The 25,275-nt window shown below is 36.4% G+C and overlaps 2 protein-coding genes and 1 pseudogene across 6 annotated transcripts; 1 reads left to right on the top strand and 2 right to left on the bottom strand.

The window, feature by feature from the left end:
• Positions 1–12: 12 nt before the first annotated feature.
• apoob (apolipoprotein O, b) lies at positions 13–16,888 on the bottom strand. Of its 3 annotated transcripts, none has more exons than XR_007895691.1 (10): positions 16,630–16,888; positions 7,322–7,426; positions 6,901–7,020; positions 6,688–6,720; positions 6,503–6,557; positions 5,800–5,895; positions 5,578–5,669; positions 4,985–5,069; positions 1,825–2,965; positions 13–662 (listed from the first exon to the last, which is right to left on the bottom strand). XR_007895691.1 is itself a non-coding variant. In XM_051682892.1 (9 exons), the coding sequence occupies exons 1-9, from the start codon at positions 8,629–8,631 to the stop codon at positions 658–660; spliced, it is 627 nt and encodes a 208-aa protein (XP_051538852.1). In that variant the 5' UTR covers positions 8,632–8,744; the 3' UTR covers positions 13–657. The 3 variants fall into 3 exon arrangements, 1 of the variants encoding a protein (XP_051538852.1); XR_007895690.1 differs by lacking the exon at positions 16,630–16,888 and adding an exon at positions 8,596–8,756; XM_051682892.1 differs by lacking the exons at positions 1,825–2,965; positions 16,630–16,888 and adding an exon at positions 8,596–8,744.
• Positions 9,931–12,022, bottom strand: LOC127432089 (arylamine N-acetyltransferase, pineal gland isozyme NAT-3-like; annotated as a pseudogene).
• ropn1l (rhophilin associated tail protein 1-like) lies at positions 12,227–25,275 on the top strand. Of its 3 annotated transcripts, none has more exons than XM_051682895.1 (6): positions 12,227–12,325; positions 17,676–17,845; positions 17,999–18,122; positions 18,208–18,369; positions 19,323–19,498; positions 25,068–25,275. In XM_051682895.1, exons 2-6 carry the CDS (start codon positions 17,715–17,717, stop codon positions 25,123–25,125), a joined length of 651 nt encoding a protein of 216 aa, XP_051538855.1. In that variant the 5' UTR covers positions 12,227–12,325; positions 17,676–17,714; the 3' UTR covers positions 25,126–25,275. The 3 variants fall into 3 exon arrangements, with proteins under 3 accessions (XP_051538855.1, XP_051538853.1, XP_051538854.1); XM_051682893.1 differs by lacking the exon at positions 12,227–12,325 and adding an exon at positions 17,025–17,080; XM_051682894.1 differs by lacking the exon at positions 12,227–12,325 and adding an exon at positions 17,115–17,235.

The raw sequence follows: 25,275 nt of genomic DNA, 5'->3' as shown, positions 1-25,275 counted from the left end.
AATCTACAAAAGTTTATGCCTATAAATATTTTTTATTGTGACATTTATTGTGCACTATAAATGAGAACAAATGGGTTATATAACTGTCATGGAGGGTGCTGTACTTTGCAGAATGCCCCTTTGTGAATGTCCAGACTAGGCCAAGTTCATGTAACATGGGACAGACTCTTGTCGATGCGATTTTTGAAATCGTTAATGTGATGATTATAAAAACATATAAATTTGAAATTTCAAGAGAAAACAAAGCCAGCACTTGTACCGAAAACTCTGGAAAAGCAATCAGACCCATACATTAGACCAATGTCCTAAAAGTCATGAAATGTTGTTTGAAAAATAAGGCAAATGAAGTCAGGTAGTTGGTCTTCTTTTCAGGTTGGTCCAAATAATTAAAAAAACTACTGCAGGAGAACTGGGTACTGTACACAACATTAAATATAACTCAATTTAAATTTACGTATTGCACATACTACATATACAAAAACAAGATGTAATTGACAATGTTTGTCACTAATGTTAACTATACAGTAAATATTATTAGCAAGTTGCTGTAGCAAATACCAATGTGCATTTATAAGTGAACAGAATCCAGGTTCAAACCAGTGACTCCTTACTGCTTTGTCTCAACTTGACTTTTGACTGTCTGTTTTCTGTGTCTTCTCAACCTGTAAAGAAAGAATGATAGGGTAAAAATTACATAAAAGCAAAGTGTTTATTACACAAATTCTGGGGTGCTCATAAATCTAAATATGAACAAAAATAATCACGTCCCACATCTGACTGACCAGAGCATGTGAGCGGAGCGGAGCATTGATAATTTCACCTGAGTGGTGAGCGCCTTTTTGAAGATTCCGCTCCGCTCGCTCAACCCAGAATGCGCTTCATGATATGCTGGTTTGGGAATCTGTGAAATAAGCAATAGGCCTGATGTTATGGAGCTCTAACATTGTTTTAGTGAATTTGCAAACCTTATAACCTAAATAAATGCAATGTATGAATCAAAGCTAAGAACTAGGAAATCGAAAGGGCGTGTGGAGAGACTGTGAGAATTAGCAAATATTCCTTTTGGAGTCGTACATTGCCAGAGAGCGCAAGGATGTGCTACGCGAACATGGTAGTGCATCAAAAGGTGAGCTAGTAAGACTACACTACTATTCGATAATAAATTAATAGATAAGTAAGGTATCTTGTTATTTTGCCATCATGTCAGTGCAGCTGCCAGCTAGATGCAGGCCCAGTTCTGCGGGGTTGCAAATGTTAGAGCACCCTCAATTGAATATGTAAGCTTAATAATACTGTATATTGGCAAAGCATTTTGCCTTGAATCCCGGCGAACACACACAAAAAATCCCTGCATCAAAACCAATAAACGTATGATCTTGCAGATCAGTGTGTCCTAATTTGCAGGTGGAGCATTCTGCGTTCATGCCTCTGTTGTACAATCGAGCATTTGATTAGTAAAGATTTCTGCTCTCGCATAGAGAATTTCATAGCGGAATTCTCACTTAGCCTAATCGACTGCCTGTTGCTTTTGATTTCTGCTTCGGGATAAAGTGGCACATAACTGCCAAAACCACATTTTAACGATAAGTGAAACATAAATAAATAAATAAATAAAATAAAATTAAATAAAAAAAAAAAGATTCTAGATTAGTGGTTGCAGATAACATCTTCGACATCACTTGCTGCATTCATGCGCAGAGAAACAAAATCTATTAATGATTGTACATTAGAATTTTTTTTACTTTTCTTATATATATATATATATATATATATATATATATACACACACACACACACACTATATTGCCAAAAGTATTCGCTCACCCATCCAAATAATTGAATTCAGGTGTTCCAATCACTTCCATGGCCACAGGTGTATAAAATGAAGCACCTAGGCATGCAGACTGCTTCTACAAACATTTGTGAAAGAATGGGCCGCTCTCAGGAGCTCAGTGAATTCCAGCGTGGTACTGTGATAGGATGCCACCTGTGCAACAAGTCCAGTCATGAAATGTCCTCGCTACTAAATATTCCACAGTCAACTGTCAGTGGTATTATAACAAAGTGGAAGCGATTGGGAATGACAGCAACTCAGCCACGAAGTGGTAGGCCACGTAAAATGACAGAGCGGGGTCAGCGGATGCTGAGGCGCATAGTGCGCAGAGGTCGCCAACTTTCTGCAGAGTCAATCGCTACAGACCTCCAAAGTTCATGTGGCCTTCAGATTAGCTCAAGAACAGTGCATAGAGAGCTTCATGGAATGGGTTTCCATGGCCGAGCAGCTGCATCCAAGCCATACATCACCAAGTGCAATGCAAAACGTCGGATGCAGTGGTGTAAAACACGCTGCCACTGGACTCTAGAGCATTGGAGACGCGTTCTCTGGAGTGACAAATCACGCTTCTCCATCTGGCAATCTGATGGACGAGTCTGGGTTTGGCGGTTGCCAGGAGAACGGTACTTGTCTGACTGCATTGTGCCAACTGTGAAGTTTGGTGGAGGGGGGATTATGGTGTGGGGTTGTTTTTCAGGAGCTGGGCTTGGCCCCTTAGTTCCAGTGAAAGGAACTCTGAATGCTTCAGCATACCAAGAGATTTTGGACAATTCCATGCTCCCAACTTTGTGGGAACAGTTTGGGGATGGCCCCTTCCTGTTCCAACATGACTGCGCACCAGTGCACAAAGCAAGGTCCATAAAGACATGGATGAGCGAGTTTGGTGTGGAAGAACTTGACTGGCCTGCACAGAGTCCTGACCTCAACCCAACAGAGCACCTTTGGGATGAATTAGAGCGAAGACTGCGAGCCAGGCCTTCTCGTCCAACATCAGTGTCTGACCTCACAAATGCACTTCTGGAAGAATGGTCAAAAATTCCCATAAACACACTCCTAAACCTTGAGGAAAGCCTTCCCAGAAGAGTTGAAGCTGTTATAGCTGCAAAGGGTGGGCCGACGTCATATTAAACCCTATGGATTAAGAATGGGATGTCACTTAAGTTCATATTCGTCTAAAGGCAGATGAGTGAATACTTTTGGCAATATAGTGTATATATATAGGACAAAATCTCACTATATGCAGGACAAATATTTTTTATTAGTTAAATCCATGGTTAAACCTTGCTGTACATATAAAGAGTGCATGCACAAGACATGATCTTTTGATGCATATAAAGTCCAGATTCACTTTATAATGCTTTAAAAATATCAAGGAAAAACAAAGGGGGCACATGGTATCTACTAATATAATAATTATTATATAAATAACCACAGTCCTTTAGACTGCAGATGATTCGTACATATAAAACTGTAGAGAATATTAATAAAGCAACAACACTGAAAAAGAGAAAATCATTCACTGCTCTTTTCTGGAAAACTTAATACACCCTTTAAAACTGAACACAAAATTAGGATAAGAAATTGCTCATTTTAATTTACAGACCCAAAGTCTGATAGCATTAAATCAGAAACATATTAATGTATCAAATCTACAGTATAATCATTCCATGGAGACAACTGAAAAACAATTATGAATTTCACTTTTACCTGCAATATTTTTCCTGGTACCAGTCCATGTATTCATTATTGCCATAAATGACTCAAACAAACTTTAAAGATAAAAAGATTGTGTTTTTCTGGGTCGGTTGTATCACTAAGGTCCAGTTTAAACTGAAAAGCGCAAATTTGCACGTATGCGTGTTTCCGTGCCAACGCACATATGTTTTATCACTTGTAGAGGCGTGTTTGATGACTTGTTTAAAGTAAATAATGGTAATTTAGAACAGAATTTCTTTAAGGTATTTTTTGAAGATGTTGATGACACACTACCGGTCAAAAGTTTTGAAACACTTGACTGAAATGTTTCTCATGATCTTAAAAATCTTTTGATCTGAAGGCATATGCTTAAATATTTGAAATTAGTTTTGTAGACAAAAATATAATTGTGCCAACATATTAATTTATTTAATTATAAAACTAAAATTTAATAAAAAATAAATAAATAAAAGCCGTTTTTGAAATTGATGTCTTGGACCAAATAATAAAGAAAAGCAGCCAATAAGTGACCAACATAGATGGGAACTCCTTCAATACTGTTTAAAAAGCATCCCAGGGTGATACCTCAAGAAGTTTGTTAAGAAAATGTCAAGAGTACATGTCTGCAAATTCTAGGCAAAGGGTGACTACTTTGAAGATTCAAAAATAACACAGTTTTGATTTATTTTGGATTTTGTTTAGTCACAGCATAATTCCCATAGTTCCATTTATGTTATTCCATAGTTTTGATGATTTTACTATTATTCTAAAATGTGAAAAAAAAAAAAATGAAAAAAAAAAAATTATAATAATGAATGAGTAAGTGTTTCAAAACTTCTGACCGGTAGTGTATGTACTAACAGAGAAATATTTGACTGATTACAAATGATAAGGAAGGTCTGGTAGACCCGATTATCTAACAGCAGTTGTAAACAAGTCCAAAATAAACAACGAGATTTTATATACTAAAACACAACAATACAATCACATAATTTCAGATGTATACATTACTAATCATTTGATAATTTAATAAATGTTGGCCTATAGTCTATATATCACCCAGAGGGGCTCCTCAGCCCATGTGGGCAAAGGGGCAGTTGCTTGGGCCACTGTAGATACCCCGTGTACGTGCTTGGAACCAAGTATACTACAGAGAAATTTAATGTTGGAGCAGGATTTGAGTGAATGCTTTTTTACCAGTGAGCGTGAGCTGTAGTTGAGCGGAGTGTCTGCTTGAGCCGTGAGTGGCTGAGCGGAATGCACACGCATGGTGCATGTCACACCGCTCCGCTCACATGCTCTGCGACTGACTGACTAAATTATTGGAATTAACCTCCAAGTCACCATAGAATGAGTGATAATATTTTAGTCAACTGGACTTTTTCCATTTAAAACAATTGGACCAAAAGTCTATGGATTGAAAATATGCCAGGTGTCAAATTTCTCCTCACTTACCTTTGGATGATGACTTCCCTCTCAGCAGCTCCTCCAACACAACTCGTCCTTCTGAACTCCAGGAATGTATGTAGTCTTTTGTGAACTGTTAAATAAAAATAAAAAAACATCCATGTTAAAAAAAATAAAATAAAAATAAAAAAAAAAATCACACATTTACTGCAATATGACTCATAAGCTGACTCAATTTTTAAATTATCTGGTTTAATCAGCTTAAAACAAACCATACAGTATAAAGCAATAAAATATGCAACTCTTTTATAGTTTATTTAACTTTGTTTTCTGGGCTTTTCCAGTGAGACAGGGCGTAGTCTATTATTCACTTTAATTGACTGAGTTTATCCATGGAAAAATTCTCAAAATATCCCTCTACTTAATAGTTTTATTCTTAACTGCAGCCGCACAGGAAGAAAAGAGGAAGAAACACTGACTGAACACACAATTCACAGACTGAATTTCCTCTAGACAACTGTTGTTCATATCCATGATAGTCTGGTTGCCTCACGGTCGTTTATTGCTAGTTGCATTGGAAGGCCTGCCAAGAAACAGCAATAGACTCTGCCCGTCTGAACAGAAAAAAACTGTAAACTTGCCCTGGCAACAGAGGCAGCATGCTGTGGGTAGAACACAGAGGCACTCAGAGCCATTAGCCCAGTGGGGAAGATCAGCCTTCTCACTGTGCTGCCTGTTGAGAAATAGAAACACAAGAAGAACCAAATCAACTGTTAATCATAACAACATTGATCAGATGTAACCGATCAAAATACTTTTTGTGATCAACCCAAACACAAAATGAATGATAAAAAGAAATGTACCTTTCGCAAGATAAAGTCCCAGAATTCCAGAGAAGCCTACAACACCCATACTGGGGTAGAACTCAGATGGAGGGTCGTTTAAAAACTCATGTATATCTGAGAAAAGAAGAGACGCATGCATTTGTCTTTTGTAAAACCACACAAACACTTAGATACCGTACACTCACTGAGCACTTTATAAAGTGCCCTAATAAAGTTCCCGACGTGGTCTTCTGCTGTTGTAGCCCATCTGCCTCAAGGTTCGATGTGTTGTACATTCTGAGATGCTATTCAGTAAGTGGTTATCTGAGTTACCATAGCCTTTCTGTCAGTTCCCACCAGTCTAGCCATTCTCCGTTGAACTGTCTCATCAACAAGGTGTTTCCATTTGCAGAACTGCCACTCTTTGGATGTTTTTCAGTTTTGGCACCATTCTGAATAAACTCTAGACTAGAGACTGTTGTGTTTGAAAATCCCAGGAGATCAGCAGTTACAGAAATACTCAAACCAGCCTGTCTGGCACCAACAATCATGCCATGGTCGAAATCACTGAGATATATATTTTTTTGCAGGTTGATGTAAACATTAACTGAACCTGTATCTGCATGATTTTATGCATTGCACTGCTGCCACACGATTGGCTGATTAGATAAATCACATGAATAAGTAGGTGTACAGGCGTTTATAACAAAGTGCGTGTAAGTGTATGTGTTTGTGTCCTTACCCCTTACAATCTTTTGGGTGGTATTCACACCAGGCTCAACAGTCTTGTAGTAAGACTATGATTGAAAGAGAAAAGTTTTGCATTAGGACAGGAATAATTGATGAATTCCAAAATACTTAATCCTAACCATAACTCGTGAGCATAATGACATCTTGAAATGGCTAAAAATGAACAACAAAACTTACCTGTACTTTCTCAATGGCAAACTGTGTCTTTTCCTGAAGGTTGAGAAGACAATACCGTAACATAATGAGATTTAAATAGCAAACTGAGATACACAGATATGTATATCAGTTTTATTGAGTCTATCTGCACTGTGTTATGTAAGATCTGTTTAACGAATTATCCTATATTCAAGTTCACACTTTCAGTGCGGCAGCATGAGAGGGTGGTTATACCTGACACCATGACATATAAGGTTCTGCTGTCTTTCTCAGAGATGCCACACCCTGCTCAACATGGCCAACCTCAGGCTCCTCATACTTAAGCTGAGACTCAGGTGTGTTATACAGCGAGAGCTGAAAAACAATAAGGTATTGCAAAACTCTCGATGTTAGGCACATGTATTGCCTCATTCTATCCCAGTGTTCCCCAACCCTGTTCCTGGAGGCCCTCTAGCACTGCACAATTTGTATATCTCCCTTTTCTGACACACCCAATGCAGGTCTTGGAGTCTCCACTAACGAACTGAGTTAAATCAGGTGTGTTAGATTAGAGAGATATCCAAAATGTGTAATGTTGGGGGGCCTCCAGGAAAAGGGTTGGGAACCACTGTATCCCACAACACAACAAAATATCACTGTTGTGCACAGGAAGTACCTCATCAGTCATTAGGGTGGTGCTATTTTGTTTGGCTTTGCTTGCAGCAAAAACAGTGGCAGACATCAGGCCAAGGGCTCCAGGCACTGCCACTGGCAGCACAAACTGAGAAAGGAAGAGCAGAGAAAAGGACATGAAATTGATTTAGATCCAATATGTCATTATTACTGACTGTCAACTAGTGTGCATGTGCGCTCAGAGTGATCAAATACACTTAGCCAAAATGTTAGTCTTGGCAATGTATTAATGTAATAACAAGCAGTTATGTCTAAAGTGTGCATGAACAGTGGGACAAAAAAGCAGGTTTGTATCAAAACATTGGACTTGTGTAAATGTATATACACAGCCCAACAGATCTGCTGCTTTATAGTATGTCGTTAATATTCTCTTGGTAGTCTCTTGGGTCATTAATAATTACTTGAGAACTTGAAACAATGTTCACTTAATTAACAAATAAGTATTAGTTTTTGTTGTGGTACAGAAATTGGTTTAGAGGATCATTACATTTAACAGATATTGATACCGACTACTGAAATTTTGGTATCGTGGCAACTGCTTACATTGTATGCCTTTTTACATTTTGCAGGGTAGATCTTCATATAATAACATTATCAAAAAGTAGATCTCATTCCATAGAAGTGTGAGCACCTCACTTTGCTCAGTGTGCATATTACTTATCATTCATGCAGCAATGTTTATTAATATGAAAACTATTAATAAGTATTGTTGCATGAATCATAAGTAATACATTAATTCTCCACACTAGCCTATAGTTAACTCTTAACAAATTTTGATGCAGTCAATAACGTCTTATTTAACAATATCCATCCCCCACACAAAACAGGCAGAACACAGAGAAAGAGACACACAGTTTAGAATTTGTACAATTCTTGACACCCCACCCCGGACCCTGGTTACGGCCCTGCTTGCTAGCATTCCAAGCATAACATAGATTGTCAACGCAAGAAAAAAAAAAAAAAAAAAAAAAAAACCCGATTCATTCAATAACAGAATTATGCAATAGTTGTAGATAAAATATTTGGAACACACTCTGTCAACATAAATGCGGTTAAATATAAACACTGCATTACAAAAACACTGGGTCAACAGGCTCCGGTTAGCTCAGCTCACTGCACCACTATGAGCATCCCAAAAGCTATCCTAAGGCTAAACGCTTTTCATTATCAAAAAATAAATAAAAACAATAATAAAAAAAGAATCAAGAGAAATAAAACATTAATGCAAAAACATGCAATGAAAACATGTATTTTCACCTTGGCTCTTTTTACATTTGACATGTCCAGCTTCATTCTGCTACAGCAAGTCTGTGAGGACAAACGGCTCAGCGACGTGTAAATATTTCGAAACGCTTTAAAATTATCTCTCAATTTAATTAAAATTTTAAAAGTACATTATTAGCATGATTGATTTTACATACAATATTGCCAAAGCATTAATACACAAAACAGATAATGACAAGACAAAAATAATCATAAAACAGTAACAAATAACAATAAAAATAGAATTAAAATAAGGTGCCAGGTAATTCATAAAATAAAAACTATAATAACAATATACAGTATACAATATAAAATAAAATAAGCATTAAAAAAAATACTGTGACTGAAGTACATTTAGGCAGTGATTAGTTTCTGAGGGTGTGCACTTCAGAAATGAATTTTGCTGCAACTGATGCATGATTGTCCTCTCCCAGTAACACCTGCATTTGATCTGTTTCTGCTGAACTGGAAAACTGTGGCATGAGGTTTGAGAGTTTGTCAAAGTATTCCTCTCTCACCTCTGTAAATTTCTCACAGTGAAGGAGAAAGTGTGTCTCCATCTCGACCTCACCAGTGTCACAGTGAGCACAGACTCGTTCTTCCTTTGGAAACCATGTTTGTCTGTGTCTGCCTTTTTCTATGACCAGACTGTGATCACTGAGCCTGTATTTGGTGAGGATCCTGCTCTGTTTTGGATCTCTCAGTGTGGAGATATTCTGCCAGATTATACTTTCTGTTTAGGGTCTGATAACATTCCAATTTGGATTTTACTCATTTTCACAATGGTCCAAATATGAATTTTTCTTTCTCTCTCTCTCTTGCAGTATTGTTTTTACTATTCAAAGTGTTTTACTAGCATGAAAAAATTGTTCAGTACTGCCAAAGCAAAAATAGAAACTGAACATGATATAGAACATGGAACAGTCATTCTGCAAAGTGTGTGACTTTTGTGTCCCTTATTAACATATGTATAAACAATTACTTAACAATGAACTGCTGATGTTAACTTTACATCAGCAGTTCATTAGGTGTTTTTAGGTGTTTTATAGGCAATTTTCTTAACATGGCAGCAAAAATACAGTAACTATATTTTAAGTGTTTTTTTTTATTTTCATCGTCTTTCTTTATAACAATGCATTTTGGCATATTCCCAGTTCTGTCTCAAACGTCTTGGGTTTTAGCAATAATACTGTGCTTTAACTGTATTATATATATATATATATATATATATATATATATATATATATATATATATATTAAAAATTCTCTCATCATTTACTCACCCTCATGCAATATAAGATGAGTATGACTTAAAAAGAACAAAACATGTTAATAAATAACTGGAGGTGGCACAATATCAACATCTTTAATAGTAAGCAGAGAGGGAATGACAATTCCAAACTTCTCTCTCAATAACTATGTGATGTCTTCATCTGAAAGATCTGTTGTGGTTTTTGTGGCTTGCTGCCCTCCTCTGTGGTCAAGCTGGTGACAATCAGTTTGTGGCCCATGATTGTGATGCTCCCACTGGGTAACAAAAGTGAACAGAGAGACTTGTAGATGAAACCCGAGCTAGCAGAACTCTGATGGTAGTCACACATGTTTTTGAAATCATCTCTCTCACGTGACTCCATGGTGAATTTGTACAGTTCTCTCCAAACCTAACTCTTCTGTACTTCCTGCTACCTCAGACTCAGCTTTCATTTCAATGAAAATAAAGTTTCCCTGAGATCTCAGGCGATACACTCCATGGCTCTGCACTTGGGGACTATCTCTCTCAAGAGAGAGGGGGAGCTGGAATCCAGATCTATACCCTACATCGCAGAGCCATCTGTGCCCATCCAGCTTCACCATCATGATGAAATGGTCAAAAGCAGGTCCATAAGCACCACTGAACCGACTTTACCTGTGCGGAGAGAATAGTCACGTCAAAGCCCAACTCAGACATTTGCCAAGAGAAAAGTCCATTATTCTCGAAGCAGAATCCTCCACGGTGCATGACGACAATTTTTTTTTTCCATACTGAAGTCGCAATTCAAGCCTTTTCTGAATAGTGGGGTTCTCAAAGGGACCTGTCACTAAGTGATTGAAGTGAATGTATTGCAAAGTGTCCAATGTCGTAGGACAAGGACCCGAACAGCCGATGTGTGCCAGAAACCTTTGAACATCCATTGTTTTAATATAGTTTCACAAAGTAGCCACTTTCCAAATACTTCCTGACACATATGAAGCACTCAAGTCAAGAGGAAAAGGGAGGTCTAAAGTGTCAACAACCTCAAGCAAACTTTTAGTTCGCATAGGCTGTAAACTCGGATCCGAAGTTCAAGTGTCGTGCTCACGGCAAAACCTTCTGATCAACACTATCTTAACTGGTTGCAATGTGTATAGTAGACGATTTAAATCAGATATATTGAATGGAAGAAGAGAATATACCTTTACAAATGTAAACAGAAAAGGATAGTAAGGGGCTGTTCATTATACGTTATAAGACGCAGCTAAAAACGTGGAGCTCCTGCGCAAGTTTACAGAGGGAAAAAATTGAAAAACAGCACGGACGGATGCGGAACGTGTTCGACGTGAACGGCCCCTAACCTTTTTGATAAGCCATTGACTAGCAGAGATGGGCCACTTCCATTAACAAATGGGAGAAATTAGGATGCCCAATGGTCAACTATTGTAGAAAGGGGGGTCGAGACAAGATGGCGACCAAAACAGACGTATGTTGGAATGCTCTGTAGGGTTTTGCTTCTATCCTCTTTGAAACAACTTGTCATGTGTTAAATCTTTTAAAAAAGCAAACTTGAAACCACTCTGTAAAATACTGTTATAGCAAAACTTTAATTTTATTTTGCAGAAAGCACTAAAGATAAGTTGGTGATCTGGATAGCCGTAACCGCCTGGCTCATAACAAGCCAATTAAAGATGAGCGCCAAAGACAAACGAAAGAAAGCGATCTCAGACCACATCTACTCAGCTGCTCTCACAAACTCACCTCCAACTGATTCATCTTCAGGAGACCTACCAATAATTCTTCCTCCCACTCCTGACACTCCACTGAGCCCCATGCCGAAGAAAAACAGAGGTGAGCCTTCCCTATCTGAGTTACAGGAAAACATCATCACTGCCCTCACCCTGAAAATTAATCAAAGGGCAGACTCATTCAAGCAGATGATAATCACCATTTCCAACACAATTGAGGACCTCAAAACATCCTTAAATCACCTTTATGCTGAGATTCAGGATCTTAAGAATGACAAAACCAAGCTGGGTGAGAAATTTGCGAAGCAGCAAAAATCTCTTGTCAATCTGGAAGAACGAGCCGCCGATGCTGAACATTATAAAAGACGCTGGTGCCTATGTCTCTATGGCCTCTCTGAGCAACCAAACGAAGATGTGAAGGCAAACGTTGTTGAAATTTGCAACGTTGTTGCCCCTGAGTCTTGCAAGAAAGGATTTTAAGTCATTGACATTGCTCACAGGCTTGGCAAACCGCAATTGGGCAGGATTCGCACCATCATTATTCTATTCACTTTACAATCTGTGCGAGATGCCATCTGGAAGAATGCCAAAAACAATGAATTCCTGAAACAACACAAGCTTTGCTTCATGGAGGATCTGACCAAAGAGGAAAAGGACAGACGATCGGTTCTATGGCCACATGTGAAGAAAGCACGTGAAGACAACAAGAAAGCCTACTAAGTCGGATCCAAGGCATTCACTGAAGGTATAGAAATCAAGCTTAATGCAGAAGGCCAAAAGATAAACTGAACAAGATTAACTGAACGGTTAAGCTGATCTGCAGACCATTTAGATGCCTGGCCACAAACGCATAACACTGTTTTATTATGTCCAAATCGAACAAATTTTTCTTAATTTATGTTTGTAATATATATCTTCATATTGAGTTCATATTGTAGCCTAGTTATAATTTATAGAGCTTGTTTCAAGAGCTACAATGTTAAGTCTGTTCTGCTCTTGTACCTGAAGCTGAGGATAGACCAAACCCTCTACATACATCTGTTCTCTTTTCTCCTATTGTTATCTCATAATGAAGTTATCACTTATTTCACTTAATGTAAAGGGCATTCAAGATATTGTAAAAAGAAAAGCAATATTTTTGTTCTGCAAAGAGATGAAGGCAGATTTTATTTTTTTAGAATCCCACTCAAGTGTAGAAGATGTTTTGTTTTGGAAGAACCAGTGGGGTGATGATTTTTGGTTAGCACATGGAAATAATCATTCAGCCGGTGTGATCACTTTGAAAGGCAGCTTTAGAGGGAAAATTCTTTATAACAAATGTGATGTCAAAGGGCATTGGGTAATTTTAGTTGAAACTGCAATATGTTTATATTATATAATGCTTATGGATACAACTCTTCTTCTTTGAATCGTGATTTTAGACACTATAGAAGAAAATGTCAATATTCTCTCAACTAAATTTCCAATGGCAAAGGTAATTATTGGTGGAGACTTTAATATGGTTCATGATAATGTTCTAGATAGACCCCCCCTTATTAAATTTTTTTTAATAAGAATAACAATCTCCAAAATTTTTGTGATAATTTAGCTCTCATAGACATATGGAGATATAGAAACCCCCTTGTTAGACAGTTCACATGGAGCAATAAGCAAATGACTCAACAATCAAGAATTGACTTTTTTTAATTGCTAATTTCCTCAGATTTAGAACAAAATGTATTGCAAACTAAAATTTCCCCAGCTGTTCTCACTGATCACAAAGTTTTAACCTTAAATATTCAATCTGAAGATATCCAGTGTAATTCTAGAAATCCTGGCTATTGCAAAACTAAACAATTCACTTCTATACCATCAAGATTATGTGAAATAAATCCAATTATTAATAAATAAATACTGGAAACAGGCAAATATTAAGAAGGAATATGGCAAGGTATGGGAACTATTAAAGTTTGAAGTAAGAAAATTTAGCATTCAATTTGGAAAAAAATTGGGTATGAAAAAAGAACACATATTTAAGACATAATTAGAGAGATTTCAAATTCAACTCAAACATCTACCCACCCATCCAATAAAGATGTTTTAGAAAATTTGCAGAAAGAATTAGACCATATTTATCAAGAAAAAGCCAAAGGTGCTTTTGTAAGATCTAGAAGGAAATGGATGGAAGGTGAAAGAAACAGTAAATACTTTTTTAGTCTTGAGAAAAGGAATGTACAAATGTGCCTAATTAGAAAGTTAAAAATTAATGACATTGTTACTGAAGACCTAGGCATGATTTCTAAATTTGTTTCTAAATATTATACAGATATCTATTCTTTAGGAGAAGATCAAGATAATGCAATTCTTTTTAAAACAATTAGAAATCAAAAAATGCTATCTTTGGAAAGTAAATTTGAATGTTCCCAAAACCTTTCTCTAAATGAAATTGAGTTATGTATAAAAGCACTAAAAAACAACAAATCCCCTGGAAATGATGGCCTTACATCAGAATTTGATAAAGCTTTTATAGACGATATATCTAAATTTCTGTTAGTGGTATATGAAGAGGCCATCAACAAGGGATCCTTACCTACATCACTCAGACAGAGTGTCATCACCTTGATCCCTAAACCTCAAAAAGATATCCTTTATTAGAAAATTGGCGACCTATCTCATTCCTAAATAATGATTATAAAATAATGGCAGCAGTTTTTGCAAAACGTATGAAAATGCTTTAAATGAGATAATTGATGAAACTCAATGTGGATTCATGAAAGGATGCCATATTTCCTCTATACTCGTTTAGTTATTGATTTAGTACAATATAGTAATTTACTAAATGGAGACCCTTTAATACTTTTTCTAGATTTTAGAAAAGCTTTTGATACAGTAAGCCATAAGATTATATTTGATTCCTTAAAACTCTTTGGTTTCAGACAATATTTCATCAAAAGTGTAAAAACTATGTACAATGGTAGTAATAGCTCTATTAAACTTGCTAATGGAACATCTCCCAGATTTGACAAGGCTGTCCAATTTCTACTAAAGTGTTAAGTAATATGATAAACCAACACCCCTTTAAAGGTATTGAAATTTATGAAAGACAAATTAAAATATCGCAACTTGCTGATGACATGACAATTTTTCTTGGTGATAGTACTGAGGTACCTTTGGCTTTGAATATCATTAATAGCTTCTCAAAATTCTCTGGATTGAATTTAAATTTGTCTAAATGTGAGATCCTACAACTTAAAAACAACAACCTATCCACTGTGTGTAATATTCCTGTTAAAAGTATGGTAACCTGTTTGGGAAAAAATCTCTAAAAACTCTGATGTAATGGTCAACTCTAATTTTAGGCCTGTTATTGAAAAAATGCAAAATATATATAATGCAAAAATGAAATATAACTCATGGTTAACAAGAGATCTTTCTATTCAAGGGAGAATTCTATTGAGTAAGGCAGAATGTCTCGAGAACAGCATACTTTTTCTCTTCACTTAGTGCCCCAAAGGATATATGCTCACAAATGGATAAAATACTCTTTAATTTCATCTGGATAAGCAAACTTCATAAAATTAAGAAAAGTCCTTGTTAATAAATTATCTGATGGTGGGTTAAATGTTCTTAATTTTACTATTTTCAACCAAATTTTAAAAATTAGTAAGTATAAGTATATACAATATCATCCCATATTATTTATTTGAAAAACTTGGGGGATTACATTTTTTGTTGCAGTGTCCTTATATAACTGATAAACTTCCTATTGCTTTGGCCAGTTATCACAAACAAGCATTACTGTTCTGGTCACTTTTGTACAAACACAATTTTTCTCCTATCAGGTGTTTTATATGGAACAATGGTAATATCATTCATAATAAGAAGTCATTGTACATGAAGAATTGGGTTCGGCACAACATATTAATTGTAAACCAGCTTATTGACAAGAATGGGCAATTATACACATACCCTAATTTTATTTTAAAATATAGTTTCTTTGTAAATGAAAAAGAATTTAACAAAGTAATTAGGGCTATCCCCAATGGCATAATAATCTTAACCAAATTCTCAAATGTATATATTAATAATACAACCTTACAAAATCCTCAACTTTTTGTAAATGGTCTCTCCTTTTTTTGATAAACGTTTTAATAACAATTTTATAAGAAATTCCTTTAATGTTGGATGCAGTCCTCCATGTAAATCAAAATGGCTTAAGCCTCATTGTATCTTTTGGCACAGCATTTGGACATATAAATATGTTATTTCTAATAAAGTAAAATAAATAATTTACAAAATTATTCATAGATGTTTTCCTGTAAATGCAGCCATTAGTAGATATATTCATACTGTTTGTGATAAATGTACTTTTTGTAACACATCATTTGAAGATATTGAACATTTATTTTTATTGTCCTTTTTTTATTTCTTTTTGGACTGACCTTAAATAGACATGACAAAAAAATTAAACAAAACTCTTAATTTAGAACCTTATGACATTTTACTTTGTTTTCAAAACCCATATTTTTCTGAAAAACAAAATTACATTATTAATCTTTTAATTAGTTTGGCAAAGTTTTATATTCATAAGACAAAAATAACTCAAAAGAAACCCTCATATATTACCTTTTGTAATACTGATCTCACAATATACTTTGAAACCCTTTCAAACATGAAATGACAAAACAAAAAGCTTATTAAAACAACAGACATGTTAAAGCTTTTCAAATTCATGTAACTGCCCTAATATTATATAGCACTTTTTAACCCAGTATTTTATTTAGTTATTTATTTATTTATTTTTTTTTACATATATGTTCATTTTATGTTTTAGTTGTTATTCTGTTTCACATACTCTGAACTGTACCACAATGCCTTATATTTGCCTTGTACTTTTTGCATTGTACTTGTCTGTAATTGAACTAAATTAATTAATTAAAAAAAAAAAAAAATATATATATATATATATATATATATATATATATATATATATATATATATATATATATATATATATATATATATATTGTAGAAAGGAAGTCCCGCCTTACATGTAAAAGAACCACTCACCTTTTAGATACAGCCATCGCCTGCCAATCAACTCGAGCACGCGCATGTGCATTAGCTACACAATCCTTTTTTTTTTTTTTTTTTTAGCGTAATCTAAGGTAAAGAAGCACAATTTATGATACCAGTGTTGTCAGATTTGACTGCTTTGATCGTAATCTTGACCAACAGTTTTGGAGCTTTCGGTCTTTTTCCATTCAAGTAGATTGGAGCTGCAATTTCATAACTGGAAATAGCTTCCCGGGAGCGTTCCAAAGATGGCCGCCAGTGAACTGACTTGCTAGAAAACTTTAGTTAAGCCCAGCCTTTAGTTAACGCCCCCTTGGTTGGCGTTGACCAATCAGTTGTCTGAGGCCTGTTTGGTTTCTAGGTGACGTGTACAAACAAACATTGGTGTAAAAAAAGATGCAAGTCGTTTTTTCCTCATGAGATGGCAAATTAGTGCGACGCAAAGGTCCGACTTTTGTTTATATTGTATTTATTAAGAGGATCTGAACCATAATTCTGCATTTTAAATAATCTTACAGTGGCATGCCATTTTGATGTCAGTTTTAAGTTATCTTGATATTAAGTTTAGTTTAAGCACAGGTCTCTCTTGACCAATATCAGGTAACAATTTTCTAGTCATATATAAGTGTGTAGTTAGTTGGTAACAAGGAAAGGATGTTGAGAGTTTACTCTGTAACACTTTACAAGGTTCCATTTGTTAACATTAGTTAACATAAACTAACAATGAACAATACTTTTGTAGCATTTGTTAATCTTGGTTAAAGTTAATTTCAACATATAGTAATACATTTTTAAAATGAAAAGTTGTATTTGTTAACATTGGTTAATACACTATAAACTAACATAAACAATGAACAATTGTATTTTTATTAACTAACATTAACAAAGATTAATAAATGCTGTAAAAAATATATTGTTCATTGTTAGTTCATTAACTAATGTTAACGTATGGAACCTTATTGTAAAGCGTTACCTTGCCTTTTTAACGTAATAAATGCCTGGTATTTATTTTAACTGCCTAAAACTAATTTCCATGTTAGGATTTCTCTTGTCAGTAGTTCAAAGCACAAACCAAAGTGATGCCACCTCCTGAAACAATGTACTGCGCCCAGCAGATCAACATTCCCCCAGAGCTGCCTGATATTTTAAAGCAGTTCACAAAAGCTGCAATCAGGACACAACCACAAGATGTGCTTGAATGGGCAACCGAGTATGTGTGGAGCTTTATTTACTCATTCATTTGTCCTGACAGTTGCTTTTTATGTTTATGTTTAAGTAGCTATATTATGTTTCATGTATCAGATTTGCAGCTAATGTATGTTTTATAATGCAATGCAAATATGATATGAAATTTCTCCTTCAGCTATTTTTCAGCACTGTCAAAAGGTGAGGCCCTACCAGTCAAAGAGAGGATGGAAATGCCAATGGCAACTCAGAAAACTGACACAGGACTGACGCCAGGCCTTCTGAAGATCCTTCATCAACAGGTAAGATTCAGTGTTACACAGGATACTGTATCATTTATGCATCTGTTTTTATTTGTATTTTTTATGAGCTTTCTGTCTCCTTTAGCTCGCACATAAAGAAATCATTACAAAAGAAGAGCTTCTTCAGAAGTGGAAAGGCCTGTGTTTGCCTTTTGAACAGCTGGACACAATCCTTGCCCTTGGTAACTTCTATGAAAATATCGATTGGATGCAGTTTTTTGCCTTGGGATGCAGTGCTTTGGGTGGGGTGAGTGGCCATTTCCAATGATAAATAAAACAGTACATTTATGATATTATGTGGTGATGGCTTTGATGTAGATGTAATAAGTAGAGTTCCTGATGTAATCCTGCTGACTGACTCTGGATGGCAGTGTTGCATTTTAAATCCTTTTATTGTTTCACTTTTCAAGGAGTTGAGCAGGGACTAATGACTTATTATTAAATTAATAATACATAATTAATTAATATACTAGACCAATATATTGGCTAGTCTGATTAATTGGTTGGTACTTGGCAATTAGCCGCTAACACAATCAGTCATTCTGCCTAGCGTCAGTTACAAAATTGCTGACATCTCAGTAAATGGATAATGCAAAAAAACAAAAAACAAAAAAACAAAATGTGTGTGTAAAAATGTACAGTACTGAGTGAAAGTTGTATTATATACAGTATTAAATAGTTTTATAGACTATAGCCCCTAAAAGTATTTGGCCACTGAAGCCTTACTTAAAAATGCATCGATGTCATTGCATTAGATATGATCATGATAAACAAAGAGTTTTTTTTTTTTTTTTTTTAAAAAGGGGCACCTGTGTAAATCTGATGGTGATATATTCTCTAGAAATGAACTTGTGACCAGTGGGTTAAGTAATTACAAAAATGTTTATGAGAAGTGAAGTTGGTTCTGAGAAAAGGTCAGCATCATTTGTTTGCAGATCCAAATTGTTTAATATTTTGTTTATCTAATGCAATGACATTCATACATCTTAAGTGTTTACCTACTGTACATTTTGAGGTAACTGTACATTGGTATTACAGTTGATCGGCCATCAGTCATGCTGCTCTCCAGACATATCAGTATCAACTATTAAAAAATCAGTAAAGAGATGCAGAGATAGTCAAAATTCATTCAAAGTAAGCTAATTGTTAGGGAAAAATGTTTTACTTTGAAAGAGAGCCCACGTACTACTGTTTCCACAGACCATCAAGAGTGCTTTGAAACATGCCTGTGAGATACTTACAGAGGACCATGAAGGTGGTGCAGCCCAGATTCCTTTCGACACATTTCGGAGTCTGTACACATACCTTGCCCATCTGGATGGAGAAATTCCTAAAGAACAGACTGACAGCTTCCTGCTCAGTCTACAGGAGATTGCGTGAGTACAGAGACACACACACATACAGAGTTGGGGAGTAACGAAATACATGTAATATGATTACGTATTTAAAATATAAAATATTAGTAACTGTATTCCACTTCAGTTACAGTTTAAGTTGTTGGTAATCAGAATACAGTTACATTCAAAAAGTATTTTGATTACTGAAGAGATTACTTTGCATTTTGTTGTCCTTGTTTCATTTAATATTTAGTTAATTCAGTTGGAAAACAGTTATCCGTATAAACCATGCAACCAGTGGAGCATTTGAACAGCAGTGAAACACTTTCTTGTCATGTGTTACATTCATACAAGCAGACAGAGGGCACTCTCACACTGTTATGAGTGAAAAGGCAGATATGACATCATTGAGGAACTTCCCCTTTGAGAGCCTTATTTAGAATCCACATATGATCAGAAGAAAATTTCATTGTGTGCACTTTGTGGGGTTGAAGTGTAATTGTCATGTGAACATTTAGCATTATGCTACGCTAAAATGCTATTTCTAGCTCCATAACAAGCGCATGTTACCAGACATAGTAAAAAAAAAAAAAAATGTATCAATAAAATCCACATTTAATAATTTATATATATATTTTTTCTCTAGTAAGACCTTTGATATTAGGGCCAAGATATACAGCAAAAATCATATTCTTGATGATAATTTTTGAATTGTTTTCTTGTAAAAAAATATTTAAAAAATTCAAAATGCTTAAAACAAGATAAATTTGCTTTGTATAAAATATTTAGGCTTTTTTCAGAAAATGTTTGTTTAATATAAGTGTATTTTGTCTTACTGTACTGGTAGAAGGTTTTTTGTTTTTTTTTCCTCCACTTGTTATAAAATTTTTATAGTCAAAACAAGTCAAAAAAATCTGTCAGTGCTGAAGAAAGTACCAAAGTATTTAGATTGTTACTGACCTTATTTGTAATCTAATCAAATATGTTACAAATTACATTTTACAGCATGTATTCTGTAATCTGTTGTGGAATACATAAAAGTACCCCTCCCAACCCTGCACACATATAATCATTTATAGCAATTTACTGTAAACTTAAAACAATTTTAAACCATGAATATTTGTTTCTATCAGTATAATGCTAATGTTTTACGTATTCTCAGGAAAAACCAAAACGGTATGATGAAGGTGAACAATTTCTGCAGACACAAAAAATATGCTCAATCATTCTGACAGCACATAGTTTGTGAGGAGTTGAGGAATGTGAAGAGCCTTGATTAAATGAACTAAATACATTTTTGGAGGGTAAAGAATTGCATTCCTGCTTTATTTCTGTTGCCAGAAAGGTCTTTTAGGAGGACAAGTGATAAGGAATTAAATTAATAGCTTTGACACTGAAGCTTGAAGCTCTTTCAGGTCTTATTTGTTAGGATTTACATATTTGAAATTACAGCCTTCTGCTTTTGTCTCTCATTTGTAAAAAGCAAAAAATAGTTTTATGTTTAAAAACTACTTTAAAAAATGATTGAAAAGGTAAATATTTCATATGACTTAAATCATCACATAAAGTCATAAGGCTAAGTAGATTTCAAATTGCATAAAACAGCTGGATAAAGTCGCATTTTCAGACAGAAAACAAAACCACTGTCTTGACTCATGACTTGAAGGTACAATCTTTGACAGCTGAAACATTTCCAAGAATTTGCTGTGCATTTGTAAGCATTTGGGTCCTATGGGTAATGTTTTGTTACTGCATGTTAACATAACATTTTGTAAGACAAGGGGAAATAGCATTTATATAAAGATGTTAAATAGAAAAGCTGTAGTGAGGTTTTCTCAGTTCAAATGAGAAATTAACAAAAGGCTGTTCATAATAATGAGACCCAGTTAAAAAGTCCAGCATAGTATGTGTAGCTATCTTGCCTTCATTGGATGCTATGTTGCTTTTAAGAGTTGATGGCAGGAAATTAACTCTGCATTCAAATTATTTTCTATAAAATGAAAGACATGAATAGTGCTGTCATAATCAGCAGTTATTTAATGACCTTGAAAACGGTCATAGCTAATTCTCCTGGTGTAGTATGCGGAAGGCCGTTTTCAATCAATAGCCTATACTGAATATTGCATCCCATTAACGGTGTCCCACATTACTGTGTATTTAAATGCTACCTGCTTTATGACACCACATGGTATACTGTATATCAACCTCTTTGTAAATATACAGTTGAAGTCAGAAGTTTACATACACCTTAGCCAAATACATTTAAACTCAGTTTTTCCACAATTCCTGACATTTAATTGTAGAAAACATTCCCTATCTTAGGTCAGTTAGGATCACTATTTTAAGAATGTGAAATGTAAGGGGGGCCTGGGTAGCTCGACGCTGACTACCACACCTTGAGTCGCAAGTTCGAATCCAGGGCGTGCTGAGTGACTCCAGTCAGGCTTCCTAAGCAACCAGTTGGCCTGGTTGCTAGGGTGGGTAGATTCACGTTGGGTTAACCTCCTCATGGTCGCTATAATGTGGTTCTTGCTCTCAGTGGGGCACGTGGTGAGTTGTGCATGCATGCTGTGGAGAATAGCATGAGCCTCCAGATGCACTAGGTCTCCGCGGTAACAAGCTCAACAAGCTGTGTGATGTGCGGATTGACCATCTCAGACGTGGAGGCAACTGAGATTCATCCTCCGCCACCCGGATTGAGGCGAGTCACTACGCCACCACGAGGCCCTAGAGCGCATTGGGAATTGGGCATGCCAAATTGGGGAGAAAAGTGGAGAAAATCAAAAAACAAAACAAAAAAGAATGTGAAATGTCAGAATAATAATAGAGAGAATTATTTATTTCAGCTTTTATTTCTTTCATCACATTCCCAGTGGGTCAGAAGTTTACATACACTTTGTTAGTATTTGGTAGCATTGCTTTTAAATTGTTTAACTTGGGTCAAACATTTTGGGTAGCCTTCCACAAGCTTCTCACAATAAGTTGTTGGAATTTTGGCCCATTCCTCCAGACAGAACTGGTGTAACCGAGTCAGGTTTGTAGGTCTCCTTGCTCGCACATGCTTTTTCAATTCTGCCGGATTGAGGTCAGGGCTTTGTGATGGCCACTCCAATACCTTGACTTTGTTGTCATTAAGCCATTTTGCTACAACTTTGAAGGTATTCTTGGGGTCATTGTCCATTTGGAAGACCCATTTGCGACCAAGCTTTAACTTCCTGGCTGATGTCTTGAGATGTTGCTTCAATATATCCACATAATTTTCCTTCCTCATGATGCCATCTATTTTGTGAAGTGCACCAGTCCCTCCTGCAGCAAAGCACCCGCACAACATGATACTGCCACCCCCATGCTTCACGGTTAGGATGGTGTTCTTCGGCTTGCAAGCCTCACCTTTTTTCCTCCAAACATAACAAGGGTCATTATGGCCAAACAGTTCAATTTTTGTGTCATTAGACCAGAGGACATTTCTCCAAAAAGTAAGATCTTTGACCCCATGTGCACTTGCAAACTGTAGTCTGGCTTTTTAATGGCTGTTTTGGAGCAGTGGCTTCTTCCTTGCTGAGCAGCCTTTTAGGTTATGTCGATATAGGACTCATTTTACTGTGGATATAGATACTTGTCTACCTGTTTCCTCCAGCATCTTCACAAGGTCCTTTGCTGTTGTTCTGGGACTGATTTGCACTTTTTGCACCAAACTACGTTCATCTCTATGAGACAGAATGTGTCTCCTTCCTGAGCGGTATGATGGCTGTGTGGTCCCATGGTGTTTATATTTGCACACTATTGTTTGTACAGATGAACAGGGTACCTTAAAGGCACAGTTAACTTAGTGTATGTAAAGTTTTGACCCACTAGAATTGTGATATAGTATATTAAAAGTGAAACAATTTGTCTGTAAACAATTGTTGAAAAAATTACTCGTGTCATGCACAAAGTAGATGTCCTAAACGACTTGCCAAAACTATAGTTTGCTGATATTAAATGTGTAGGGGTTAAAAAATGAGTTTTAATGACTTCAGCCTAAGTGTATGTGAACTTCTGACTCCAACTGTACAAATTCTTAAGTAAAACATTAATTTAGTCTATTTAATTACCACCCAGACAATACATCTGTAGGCGCTTTGTACTTTGCACTGATGAGCCAAAAGATTATGACCACCCACTGGTGAAGTGAATAACGTTGATCATCTCCTAGCAAGGCCACATGTCAAGATCTGGGTAGATTAGATGGTAAGCAAACAATCAGTTCTTGTAGTCAACGTGTTGAATGCAGGAGAAATGGGCAGGAGTAAAGACCTGAGCACTTTGAGTGCCATATTGTTATGGCCAGATGACTGGGTCAGAGCATCTCTTAAACGGCAAGGCTTAAGGAGTGCTCCCAGTCAGCAGTAGTGAGTGCCTGCCGACAGTTGTCCGAGGAGGAACAGACCACAAACCGGCAACAGGGTGTTGGGCGCCCAAGGCTCATCGATGCATGAGGGCAATGAAGGATATCCTGTCTGGTCCAAACTGACAGAAGGTCTACTGTGGGCCAAGTCACAGAAAATTTTAATGATGGTTATGGGAGGAATGTGTCACAACACACAGTGCATCGCACCCTGCTGTGTATGAGGCTGCACAGCTGCAGACATGTCAGAGTGTCCATGATGAAAGCACCTACAATGGGCACATGAGTGTCCGAACTGGACCTTGGAGCAGTGGAAGGAGGTCACCTGGTCTGATTAGTCCCGTTTTCTTTTACATCACATGGAAGGCCGTGTACGTGTGCGCCGTTTACCTGGGGAAGTGATGGCACCAGTGTGCAATGTGGGAATGCAACAAGCAAGCGGAGGGAGTGTGATGCTTTGGGCAATGTTCTGCTGGAAAACCCTTGGTCTGGCCACTCATGTGGACTTCAATTTGACACGTGCCAACTACCTAAACATTGTTGCAGACCAGGAACACCCCTTCATAGCAATGGTATTCCCTGATGGCAGTGGCCTCTTTCAGCAGGATAATGCACCCTGCCACACTGCACACATTGTTCGGGAATGGTTTGAGGAACATGATGAAGTGTTCAAGGTGTTGGCCTGGCCTCCAAATTCCCCAGATCTCAATCCGAATGTATCCGATCCAAGGCAGCTCCACCTCACAACTTACTGGACTTGAAAGATCTGCTGCTAATGATCTGCTGGTGCCAGATACCAAAGGACATCTTCAGGGGTCTTGTAGAGGCCATGCCTCGGCAGGTTGGTGCTGTTTTGGTGGCACGTGGAGGACCAACAGCAAATTAGGCAGGTGGTCATAATATTTTAGCTCATCTTTGTATATGTCACAGTTCTTACAGTGCATTAAATATATTAAAGAACTAAAGTGCCTATAACTTAATTTGGTAATTGTTAATGATAATATTGATAATAATGTAAACGCTCAAGCAAGTGAAAATGAAAGAAAAAGTGATGTGAGAAAGAGGATGTTAGTAAGCAAATAATAAGTGGGAACAAACAAACAACATTTTCTATTTCACAAGATCCAAACTTGGATGAAGCACTCTCGTCATGATGAGAAAATATGATTAGATATGACATTTATGTAAATTTATTGGCTACTTTGTTTTTCCTGGTTTCAGAGAACACCATGGTGGAATGGTGCAACCTTCACATTTTACAGGCCTCTGCAGCATGTAGAAGTCCAGAACAGATGGTCCTAATATGCCGATTTAATGTTCTTGTAGATACCTACAACACTGCAGAACGTGCCCAAAACATTCTGTATGGATCAGAGTTACTGTGTGTGCTCTCTTTATTCTGTTATTTTGATGTAAATGTATTTTTAAC

The sequence above is a fragment of the Myxocyprinus asiaticus genome, chromosome 41 (genome assembly GCF_019703515.2).
Source record: "Myxocyprinus asiaticus isolate MX2 ecotype Aquarium Trade chromosome 41, UBuf_Myxa_2, whole genome shotgun sequence".
Taxonomy (NCBI): Eukaryota; Metazoa; Chordata; class Actinopteri; order Cypriniformes; family Catostomidae; genus Myxocyprinus; species Myxocyprinus asiaticus.
Note: the sequence above shows the minus strand (reverse complement) of the source record. Positions and strands in the feature narration are given on the sequence as shown.

Excerpts from the sequence above, each read along its gene's own strand:
- apoob (XM_051682892.1), bottom strand. The coding sequence starts at position 8,631 with ATGAAGCTGGACATGTCAAATGTAAAAAGAGCCAAG. Across the intron at positions 5,670-5,799 it reads GGGACTTTATCTTGCGAAAG|GCAGCACAGTGAGAAGGCTG; the intron begins GTACATTTCTTT and ends ATTTCTCAACAG. Across the intron at positions 5,070-5,577 it reads ATGCTGCCTCTGTTGCCAGG|TTCACAAAAGACTACATACA; the intron begins GCAAGTTTACAG and ends TTTATTTAACAG.
- ropn1l (XM_051682895.1), top strand. The coding sequence starts at position 17,715 with ATGCCACCTCCTGAAACAATGTACTGCGCCCAGCAGATCAACATTCCC. Across the intron at positions 17,846-17,998 it reads GTGCTTGAATGGGCAACCGA|CTATTTTTCAGCACTGTCAA; the intron begins GTATGTGTGGAG and ends TTTCTCCTTCAG. Across the intron at positions 18,370-19,322 it reads GATGCAGTGCTTTGGGTGGG|ACCATCAAGAGTGCTTTGAA; the intron begins GTGAGTGGCCAT and ends CTGTTTCCACAG.